This window comes from Salminus brasiliensis, chromosome 8 (genome assembly GCF_030463535.1).
Source record: "Salminus brasiliensis chromosome 8, fSalBra1.hap2, whole genome shotgun sequence".
NCBI classification, from domain to species: Eukaryota; Metazoa; Chordata; class Actinopteri; order Characiformes; family Bryconidae; genus Salminus; species Salminus brasiliensis.
The window spans coordinates 3919882-3932194 of record NC_132885.1 but is presented as its reverse complement, the minus strand read 5'-3'; the positions used below and the strand labels follow the sequence as shown (position 1 = coordinate 3932194).

General features: G+C 43.9%; 1 protein-coding gene across 1 annotated transcript in view; it reads right to left on the bottom strand.

The window, feature by feature from the left end:
- cwc22 (CWC22 spliceosome associated protein homolog) overlaps positions 1-12313 on the bottom strand; it is a 69669-nt gene that overhangs the window by 25990 nt on the left and 31366 nt on the right. The window contains exons 13-15 of the mRNA XM_072685406.1: positions 10919-11020; positions 8900-8984; positions 1650-1710 (exon numbers count right to left, since the gene is read on the bottom strand). Of these exons, the coding sequence (XP_072541507.1) occupies positions 1650-1710; positions 8900-8984; positions 10919-11020 (248 nt within the window). The remainder of the gene's footprint in view (positions 1-1649; positions 1711-8899; positions 8985-10918; positions 11021-12313) is intronic.

Below are 12313 nucleotides of genomic sequence, written 5' to 3'. Positions count from 1 at the left end.
TTTGATTGCCTTCCAAAATATCCCCTTATATACCCCTCCTTAAACTCCTCCTCCTCACCTCAGTGTGCATAAACCCTGACAGTCTATGCATTCTTTGGACTGGATCAGACTAAACTAGACCAGGCCAATATCAACTTAGCTGTGCATGAATCCCCTGTATGCCGAACGTCTAACACAAGCCCACCTCTCTCTAACCTTCAGCCCATACGCAGATTGACGCTCTTCCCAGTTCATACATTGTGGAGGACCAGCACAGAGGAGAGCGATGCCTTACGCACAACCCTGCAATGGTGAACGGCAGTTTCGGTCAGCATTCGTTCACCTTCTCTCAAAAAAAGCCCCTTTTAACCATCGGTAGGACCCTCAACTCTACATCCTCCTACCTGTCCAACATTTCGGATAATATGTATTTGGGCTAGGAAGCTCATTTTGAGGGTGAAGACTAGCAAACGTGCAGCTGCTGCTGCTATAGTACCGCTAGGTAGCCACAGCAATCTGAGGAAGGCCCGGCTACCTAGCTCAGACACCACAGCTAACAGCTAAGGCCTGTGCTGACCATCATCACACTAGGAGTGACGTGGGGAGGAGGTGCCATCAATCCAACCCAACTGTGCTCTTTCTGACTCCCATGATTCGAACCAGAGATCCTTAAGCACTCGGATCTGCGGTATCTGCTGATTTTACTGAACGCTGAGGATTCTCCTTCTCCTGTAAAGCTGGCATTTGGGAGATGCAAAGATTTTTTAATTATTTAGTGAAAAGCTTCGGGATGTCTCCTAGCTAGGTAGCTTTTGACCCGCTATTCGCCTGTACCTCCTACTCGGCCTCTGTTTCGCCGCTGTAAGGATACCATAGCTCCAGTATGTGCTCGGCCTTCTCTACAACTACAACTCTGCAATTACTATCAGTGTTTATGTTGCAGCTCTCGAGGGAATACTTGGGGGACCAACGTACAGTTCTAACGTCTTTTAGTATTTACACAGACTCCGTATCTGCTCAAGCGCTCCAAATATAGGGGGCTTTGTTTAAATAAGCGTGGTGGGAACGAACCCGAGGGACAGGCGTAAAAGAACATGAACACATCCTGCTTCTGGAGACGGTCAGATTTAGTCATTAAGCGCAAACAAAAAGCAGGAAGAACAGGCGCGCACATACACAGCCCAGCGGCCCCTAAATACATACATATATTCACCCTTTCTGCACACACTTCTGCGTATTATTAAAGTACTGAGGGCAACGAGAACCACTCCGAGCTCCAGGCATGCTCTTGGCTTGAGCATTTTACGCCTAAAGAGCGGCCCGAAGATTAAATCGGAGTTTGAAATCCCAGAGAAGCAGAGTGACAATCAAAGCCAGCAGGCCAACGCAGGAGAAAAGCATCCGATCAGTTAAAGCAGTTAAAGCGAAGGGAACACCCAGATTCGCAGCCGCTAAATGGCCGTTTTTCCCCGCCGCGAAGCTGCAAAACAAGGATATTAAGATGACAAATGCTTCCCGAGTGACTACAAAGACCCAAACTACCTCGGAGACAGAAAACAAATATTTAGACAGGACTAAAAGGGATTCAATAAACAGCCGGCAGCGGGGAGGAGGGGGGTGGTGGGGTGGGTGGACGCAGGCCTGTTAATGCTGCAGGCTAGCTAACGTACCGTCTGGCTCTCAGGAAAGTCCATTTTGATCAGCTTGTGGGCGCATTCCTCGAAGTCCAAGCTGTGAAAATGCAAAGAAGAGAGAGTCATTAGTATGCAACAGTGCTGAAAAATCGTTAGCGTTTAAAAAAAGAAATAAAATCGATTTAATTAATAAATAAATGAATTTTAATATGCATGAGGCGCAAACCAACCTGCTTTAAAATGTGCATATCTGAGTATCCTTTGCACATGTAAGACTACACATACACGCCGAATGACACTGAATGCACATGAAATATGTATCACATGGTATTGCTCCTACTGAAGCCCATGAATAAAATTTCTTCAGACGGTCACACATATTGAATTACTGCACGGAAGGATCTGCACATTAGAATATTCATTAGGCTAAATCCTCCAAACACGCCTGGCAGTGAGAAGTCTCTGTTCTAAATGACCTGAATCCATCAACGCTTCCATACCATCAAATATATAACATCAAAAAAGGAAGAACTTGAAAAGCACAAACCCAACCGAACCTGCTGGTCTGTGTCTCGCTTCTAGAACAAGCGAAGGACTGCGAGAGCGTGGAGGGAGGCTATAAACGGCGGCTAATGCAGCATTTAGCCAAGATCCATCATCACTTAAACATTTTTGGAAGGCAGCGTGTTTTCCCCCCTCCCATACTCCCTGCTCGAGTCGGCCAGTCTGGGATGCCGCTGCTTCTGGACCTGTGTAGACTGTGGTCTGGTCAAATACAGCACTTCTACCAGTCTGCATTTTCTAGACTGGTCAGCTACGCTACAACAACAGTACGACTGTTTACTCCAATCAGCCACGCAACTACGACTATTTATTTTCATCACAGCCTTTTGTACCAGTATGAATTTCACTCCTACCAGCCATGCCACTTGTACCAGTATGAATTACTTCCCCTTGCTCCTCTATGCCACTTGTACCAGTATGAATTACTTCCCCTTGCTCCTCTATGCCACTTGTACCAGTATGAATTTCTTCCCCTTGCTCAGCTATGCCATTTCTACCAGTATGAATTTCTTCCCCTTGCTCAGCTATGGCACTTGTACCAGTATGAATTTCTCCCCTTGCTCAGCTATGCCATTTGTACCAGTATGAATTTCCCCCCTTGCTCAGCTATGCCATTTGTACCAGTATGAATTTCTTCCCCTTGCTCAGCTATGCCACTTGTACCAGTATGAATTTCTTCCCCTGGCTCAGCTATGGCACTTGTACCAGTATGAATTTCTTCCCCTTGCTCAGCTATGCCACTTGAACCAGTATGAATTTCTTCCCCTTGCTCAGCTATGCCATTTGTACCAGTATGAATTATTCCCCCTTGCTCAGTTTTGCACCCAACAGTACGGGTCTTGATCTCAGTCTCTATTGTGCCTCTAAAAACATGAACATTAACCACTGCTAGTTTACCAAAGTCAGTATGAATTTCTAACTCCGACCAACTACAGCACCCACAAGACCGTCAGACAGACGTTACAATACACTGAAAACTGCCCTGACGTGAGGTGTGTGTGTGTGTGTGTGTGTTTGGGGGGGTAAGGAGTTCTCTGCACTACTTTGACCGTAACCATTACGGCTGTTGGATGGTTTGGCTGTCCTGATTTCCTCAAACACCCACAAACTCATCTGGAGCTTCTGTGACAGTGTGTGTGTGTGTGTGTGTGATCTGTCTGGGAGTCCTGACACACACACACACACACACACACACACACACACACACTTCCGTGATTTGTTACACAGTCTTTTGCGCCATCAGCACTGCAAAGATCAATACCACAATTATGACTGACAACTGATCTACTGCACACCGGGCAAGATCCTGATTGAGGATATTAGGAACAGAGACAGCAGAGACACCGCGAACCTCACAGGTTCTGTCAGCGCTCTGCAGCTCTACGTCAAGTGCTCAAAGCGTTCTCACACACACACACACACACACACACACACACACACACACACACACACACACACACACACACACAGTCATTACATCCACCCACCACTCCCCATGCGTGCCAACTCAGGGTAATTTCACAGTTTGCGAAATGAAGGGAAAAGGCTTTAGAGAGTTTATAAACAGCAAGAGCTGAACTCTCGCTATTCTACAGTCCACACACACACACACACACACACACACACACACACACACACACACACACCCCTCTGTTGACTCGGCTTATTTTTGTCACCACAGGGTTAAAACAAGTTCCCGGTTTCTGACAGCTCTATAACTGCCAGGCAGCTCAAAATAGCGGCGTGTGGAGTCGGCCCTCGGGACACTGGGCCACAATAGCCTTTCTGTCTTTCTCTCCAGCGTTTCTGCAGGTCTACAGGAGCCGGCCATCAACCAATCAGCAGTGACATTTCACCACTTACAGGAAAAAGAAGGAAAGTATAACAGGCTTATATATTTTTTTTCAGTCAACTCAGAGAAGGCCTGCATATCTCAGACAAGACCATATCATATATCCCAGTACACTCGTGAGCATGTGATGGATACAGCCTGCATCAAAACATCAGTATCAAAAATATTACTGTGATTAGAATTATGAAATTAGAACCTGGCAGCCCTTTCTGACATTGCTGGAAAACATGGAAGCTAGAAATATGACCCATTAAGACGCAATGCATATTTATCTCAAATTAATATGTACCATAGCACTAAAGGTGTATACATGGTGGGATGGTGTTAATGATATAGGACTGTTTGAAATCTAGATGCTTAAAATACATAAAAAGACTTTGCTGATATGAATTTTATTTTTCTTTTTTAAACAAATATTCATACTGTTACATAAAGGGATGTCCCGAGCCGATCCAGGCATATTTTAAACGGATCGGGTATGGGCTATTTTAACCCCAATCGCCACTAACGGACACTATCCCCAGCCGGCCGGGGCTGCAGACGTTCTCAGAAGGTAAATAAAGGAGTTGAGGTTCTGTAGCAGTGTGGAGCTATTTTACAGTGGAACCTGAAAACAGACCATAATATCTGACCCTTTATAAAACTCTCACTGAAACGCTCTGTTTTACCAGCGGGAGAACCGCAGAACCGGCGCTCGCCTTTCTCTGCTTATAAACCAGCACTGAAGAACCCATTCAGAACCGAGTCAAGGAGGCTAATGCTAATGCTAATACACACACATGCTATAAAAACCCCAATCTCACACACACACACACACACACACACACACACACACACACACACACAGCACATTCACCCACTATAAACCAGTTATTACACACCAGTAGACCAACAACCACAGATACCAGACACATACACCTAAATGATAACCGTCTCAGAAAACATCACAATATCAGAAAACATGGTATTTTTGCTCGTATTATTATTATTATTATTATTATTATTTTTCAGATATAACGACCCTTAAAGGAATGAAAACAGAAAAAAAATCTCCCCTTTAATGACAAATAAATAAATAAAGGAAGCCGGACATTAGGGCGGAGCTTTAATTATTATTTTGTTTATTAAATATTAATCTGCTGATCATTTTCTCCAGCTGTCAATCGACTGACTTACTCAAAACTGTACGAAACTGGAGGGAATTTTTGGTCGCTGCATTTTTGTTTATTTAATATCAGAATTAAGCAAATGCTCATGTTATGAGAACCATAGATTTCTTGTACCACGTTACATCTGGAACCAGCAGACCGCTGCAACCCCAGCGCTGCTCGGAGGCACACTATACGTGCACGGCTTCGCTCAGAGCGCTGGAGACGAGAAAGAGCTGTCAGACGTTTGTAAAGTTGCTGTTTGGTTTATTTATAGCTGACGTCGTGTTTTCAGTGCGCTTGGGAGCCGCTGGGAGAGATACTGCTAGCAGTGCAGGCAGTGTTTACAGCAGACAGACTGCAGAACCACCAGCTGTGAGCGCTGAGTGACGGGTCAGGAGGCTTTCTCTGGGTGGCTTCAGCTGGAGTCAGGAGTCAAGAAAGGGGTGACGGCAGCCGAAACAGACTGGGCTGGGCAGACTGATGCTACTGGTTTAAAGCAACACTATGCAACAGGAAAGCTTCCTACTCTGGACCACCTGGGACACCACAGCAACCACTTGGCAACACCTAAACAACATTCAAGAAAAAGTATAGAAATTATGTGAAACAGTACAGCGACCACCTAGCAACTGTGCAGCAACCACCTGGGACACCGCAGCAACTGCCCTTCAAGGACATAGCAACTACCTCGGACACCACAGCAACCACCCGGCAACATTAAAGCAGCCTTCAAGCAACAGCACAGCAAATCACATGGAACAGCGTAGTAAGCACCCATCAACTAAACAGCAACCACTTGGGACACGACAGCACCTACTTCTAACGGCAGATCAACTGCCTAGCAACCACATAGCAACCACCCGGCAACATGAAAGCAGCCTTCAAGCAACAGCACAGCAACAGTACAGCCATCGTATGCCGCAGTGAGCACCTACCGAGCAACTGTGCAGCAACCACCTGGGACACCGCAGCAACAGCCCTTCGAGGACACAGCAACCACCTCGGACAGCATAGCAACCACTTGGCAACACCAAAACAACCTTCAACCGCCCAGGCCTGCTACGATAACAGCTAATATAAATAAATAACTCTAGAACACTCATCGCTGTTTATACTCTAAGCCACAGACGAACACAATTTTCGGAAGAATCTAGTGTATAAGAATATGTGCCCTCTTTAGGGCGCCTCACAGCATTCCAGATTGGAACACGGCCAGCCCAGGCTTTCTCTGCATGCCTCTGCAGCTCTGACTGTCTGACTGCTCTGCTCATCCCAAACTCGACAGGTCTCCCTTTAGAGAGATTCAGCAGGCCAACAGCCCCTTTAAATTAAACATTTACAGCTCCGCCGCCGGTTCTGTGGGTTTCTGGACGGACGAAGGCGCATAAAAGCCATCCGTCGTCCCCCTCAGCTGAGAGCACGCAGAGGCCCTTAATAGAACAGAATGCAGGTTAAGTGAAGATGGAGAGGACGCAGAGGGCTTCTTCTAAAGGGAGATGACGGCGGCTTTCTGAGGCCGGGTCACGTGACCGCCCTGCGGTCCCCGAGGGTTTTTTGGCTCTGCTTTAGAGAAACCACTAAAACCAGAACGTTCCTGCCAGCTGGGGAGGAGTTCAGCGCCACATAAACACACTACGCTGCTAATAGCGATGCACTAATCTGGTACATTTGATTAGCGTGGGCAACGACATGGAGCTTATTACATGGATCGGATATCAGTCCAATGTGACCGATTCACATTTCATGTTGTTCTTCAAAGCCTGTTTGTTGGTTTCAGCTGCTTCACGCACCTTGGGCTCATTGGACAGCTCTCAGATTATGAACCCGCCAAGAGAAATCCAACCAAGATCTATTGGAGCTACTTAGCTCATTTCAGATGCACTTGAGATGCAACAGAGCCAAATGTAAGCAAATCTCCAAGAGACGGATCCGTAACCATTACTGCTCTGAAACACGAGTGCGTCGGCTCAGCTAATATAGCTCTTAATTGCTGGCAGAGGTCTTTTCAGCTCAGACTCACAAGCAGATCACATCCTGCTCTGAACCACACTGATTTATCCGAGTCATGCAAATGAAGGAGTTTTTGGGCCGTGTGCCTTTACATAGATGAGATGATTGGTGACAATCTACGCCCAGTGTTTATTAGCAATGTCACCCTAGCAGCTCCCGCTGTAGATTAAAGAAGCCAACATCAGATATAAAACGAGTTATGCTTGATCAACTGCATCTGAGGTCAGTGCTGAATCGTGTTCATTTGATTCTTTACCAAACGATTCCTTTGAAGCTTAGCAGTGGGTGGCAACAATGCTCTTATACTGTGAACCGAATCATGAATCGAACTGGAGTGTGTTGCTTAGTAGATCTGCACAGGACAATACTCAAGACCATACACACACACACACACTATATATATATATATATATATACACACACACACACACACAAACACACACACAAACACACACACAAACACACACACAAACACACACACAAACACACACACACACACACACACACACACACACACTGCAAAAATCAGCCATAAAATTAACACCACCAGCCTAATACTGCGTATAAATAACATTATAATAATAATAATGTTAATAATAATAATAATACACGAAAATCTAAGACCCCCAGTGAGCAGCCAATGGCGACAGTGGCAAGGAGAAACTCCCTCAGAGCTGGAGGAAGAAACCTTGGGAGGATCCAAGACTCACACGGTGGACCAGACCCGTCCTCCTCTGATCAGAACTTTAATTTATATATTATTAATAAACTGCTCAGTTGTGCAACATATTCTTAATCCTAATCTAATAACCATGGTGTCGTATAACTTATATTAAATATAGTCAGAGTAATGAGAATAATGATAGTTAATAGTGGTAATAATAACAGTGGCAGATAGTTAAGAGCCCAAGAAAGGTCCTGTTCCAGCTGCTGCTCCACACACAGGTCAGTTAGAGGTCTTTGCCTTCAAGCATTTCCATCTTAAAATGACGTGTTTACTAAGGACCGCGCTCTTCAACTCTGTGTGGTAAATGATTTCCACCGGTGTTCAATTTGAGAAGACAGAGCCGTCCATACATCCAGGCACCAGACAGCGAAGCCTGAGTGTATACTGTAAGAACGTTCACACATGCTGAGAGACAGTATGTTCAGAACTGTACACTCGGGGGGGGGGGGGGTCTCTGACGGCAGCAGAGCATAAATGAGTTTGTCTGATCAAATTCGCCCCTCGCTGTCTCTCCCCCCCCCCCCCACCCCCTCCCCCCCCCCCCATCCCCTCTCTCTCTCGCTCACCCCCTGCTGACCACCTCTCTATATTGTAGTTTGTGAATGTTAATTATGTAAATGACTGGTTTGGCTTAGATAAAGAAAAGGTCTCTAGCCAACTGATTAGTATTATTACTCGTGTATTAAATTGTTTGCAACCCTAAAAAATTTAAAAAATAAGATTATATAATATAAATCAATAATATAATATATATATATAAAAAAAAAATATATATATATATATTTTATATATATATCGGAAGAGACTGAGTGGCTGATGAGTTTTATTAGAAATATTTTTATTCAATACCACATATTTTTTATATTTTTTATACAGTACTCATCTTAAAGAAAAATAAAAAAAGGATGCACTTCAAGTACCTCAATCTATTCTGTGAATATCTGTCATTTATTCATACATGCATGACTGAAGGTGCACTCACCTCGACTGGATGGCCAGATAAATGGTGCGTCGGAAAGCGACCAAGTTCACCTCCGTCTGGTCAAAAATAGTGACTTTCTCCTCTCCTAAATAAAGACAGAGGGGACACCAGGTCAATAGGAGCACAGGAACGAGCAGAGGCTCCAGTCACATAAGCCGCTTTATCTGGAGGTCAATAGCACTTGTTCTTGACGTGGGATTATTTTTACACCTCACCGACTGCTGGGAAGAAGCCGTTCCCAGATGAGGCAATTAACAAGGCTAAGCTCCACCAGATCGCAGAGCGGGACGACCCATAGGAGCAGGAGAGGGGGGTTAGCAGGACTGTCATTTTTTTATTCATTTATTCATTCAAATGGACCAAAATGACCTCCTCCTTTTTTTGTTTGTTTTTATGGTCATCCATCATAACAAAGATTGTGTGTGTTTGTGCGTGTGGCCCACAGAGCCCCGGCCCACAGAGCCCCGGCCCACAGAGCCCCGGCCCACAGAGCCCCGGCCCACAGAGCCCCGGCCCACAGAGCCGACCTTCAGACACTGTGTGCATTTGTTCGGGTCTACCAGCAGCTCACCTGATTTACAAGCTGATGGATAGGAACTAGAGATACTGGCCTTCCTCCAGAACAATGCTGGAAATGGTTAGGGTCTGGACACCCCGGTCATCATGGCCAGTTCTTAGAAAAACCCCTTTGGCAAGTATCACAGCTTGTAAATGCTTCTCGAGGCCAGCTAAGAGTCTGATTTTCAATGCTGTTTAAATCAGAGAACTGTTGGGGCCTTGCCAGAACCTCCCGTTTGTGCCTCCTGAGGTTCTCCACTGTGGATTTTGAGGTGTTTACAGAAGCTCCTTGTACATGTTGTGCTCAGCAGACCAAAAGGACTTGAATTCTGACTCGCTGTAAGAGGGACAGATCCTACTAACCCTGATAAAGGTCATCAGTATAAGTACTTCAGTATGAATGGGTGAGAATATGATGTCTATGTAGAATAAAATTCAGGAAAAATAATCAGCCGTCATTCCTTTGCACCTTTCGGCTCAATTGTTCTTCTGTCTTCGAGAGAAGGGGGAATTGGATGAGATCTGCCTCTTAAATTACCAACTGAATTAGATGAACTAGATTCAGGTGCATATTTGAACTGTTTTACCTCGAACACACAGACACTGGAAATGTTCTCTGTACTGTGTGAAGACATTTATACCCTGTTCTGAGCAGATACAATACGGACAAAAGTATTGGGACGAAAATCAAGAGTATTATGTGGGAGTAATCATCTCTACTGCCCAGGGTAGAAGGCTGTCTACGAGATTTTGGAGAAGCTTACTGTGAGGATTTGCTTGCTTTCAGCGCAAGAGCGTTAGTGAGGTCAAGATGTTGGATAATCACCACCCCACCTCATCATCCCCAAAGTACTGGATGGAGCTCCACCACCATCCATTATTCCAGAGAACACAGTTCTTCCACTGCTCCACAGCAGCTCAATGCTGGGGGGCTTTATACCCTTCTACTATCCCACGCCTGCATGGTGCCAATAAGTGTATGTTTATCTGCTACAGAGGGTCCTACTCTATTGGCAGTACTTCTCTACAGGGACTAGACAAGCTGTGTGTGTGTGTGTGCATTTGCACATCTGTGTCAGCAATGGGTGCAACTTGTAGCTGAATGCGAAATTGAAAAATTGGACATTTCGTTTCCGCACTGCATGAACTGGGAAACGGGGGATTTCCATGATACTGCTCCTTTAAGGAGTTACGTGAGTAGACGCTCAGAGGAGAGATTTTCAGTTTCCCAAAAGCAAACAAGTGTTTTTTTTCCCCGTTTTGTTTTTTGAGTGCTCATCAATTTTCTTCTGTTTCAACTCAAAATAAAAGCTCCATCACCACTGGCGATAATTAGAAAACCTGCTAAGTCAGGAAGATCCACCCACATAAACATGGCAACTGTTTGCTCTGCGTCAGTGGGAGCATGCTGATGTGTTTACCACGCACAGAGAAAACGATGAACAGGGAAAAGACATGTACCTTCTTCAGCTTCACCTTCGCCTTCATCGCCGTCGTCATCATCCTCATCATCGCTGCCTTCCGCATCATCACCAGAGTCACTGCTGCCCTCATCCAGAATCTCTGTACAACAAGTTCAAAAAGTTCAAACACCACATTTTCCTTTTCCTCTCATTAACATGAGAGTAAACAAAGTCAGTGAGAGTGTCTACCTGTAATTAACTCTATATAACATTAGAATAAACCCAAATAAACATAAAGTCAGTGGTCAGTGAGAGTGCCTACCTGTAATTAACTCTATATAACATTAGAATAAACCCAAATAAACATAAAGTCAGTGGTCAGTGAGAGCGTCTACCTGTAATTAACTCTATATAACATTAGAATAAACCCAAATAAACATAAAGTCAGTGGTCAGTGAGAGTGTCTACCTGTAATTAACTCTATATAACATTAGAATAAACCCAAATAAACATAAAGTCAGTGGTCAGTGAGAGTGTCTACCTGTAATTAACTCTATATAACATTAGAATAAACCCAAATAAACATAAAGTCAGTGGTCAGTGAGAGTGTCTACCTGTAATTAACTCTATATAACATTAGAATAAACCCAAATAAACATAAAGTCAGTGGTCAGTGAGAGTGTCTACCTGTAATTAACTCTATATAACATTAGAATAAACCCAAATAAACATAAAGTCAGTGGTCAGTGAGAGTGTCTACCTGTAATTAACTCTATATAACATTAGAATAAACCCAAATAAACAAAGTCAGTGGTCAGTGAGAGTGTCTACCTGTAATTAACTCTATATAACATTAGAATAAACCCAAATAAACATAAAGTCAGTGGTCAGTGAGTGTCTACCTGTAATTAACTCTATATAACATTAGAATAAACCCAAATAAACATAAAGTCAGTGGTCAGTGAGAGCGTCTACCTGTAATTAACTCTATATAACATTAGAATAAACCCAAATAAACATAAAGTCAGTGGTCAGTGAGAGTGTCTACCTGTAATTAACTCTATATAACATTAGAATAAACCCAAATAAACATAAAGTCAGTGGTCAGTGAGAGTGTCTACCTGTAATTAACTCTATATAACATTAGAATAAACCCAAATAAACATAAAGTCAGTGTTCAGTGAGAGTGTCTACCTGTAATTAACTCTATATAACATTAGAATAAACCCAAATAAACATAAAGTCAGTGGTCAGTGAGAGCGTCTACCTGTAATTAACTCTATATAACATTAGAATAAACCCAAATAAACATAAAGTCAGTGGTCAGTGAGTGTCTACCTGTAATTAACTCTATATAACATTAGAATAAACCCAAATAAACAAAGTCAGTGGTCAGTGAGAGTGTCTACCTGTAATTAACTCTATATAACATTAGAATAAACCCAAATAAACA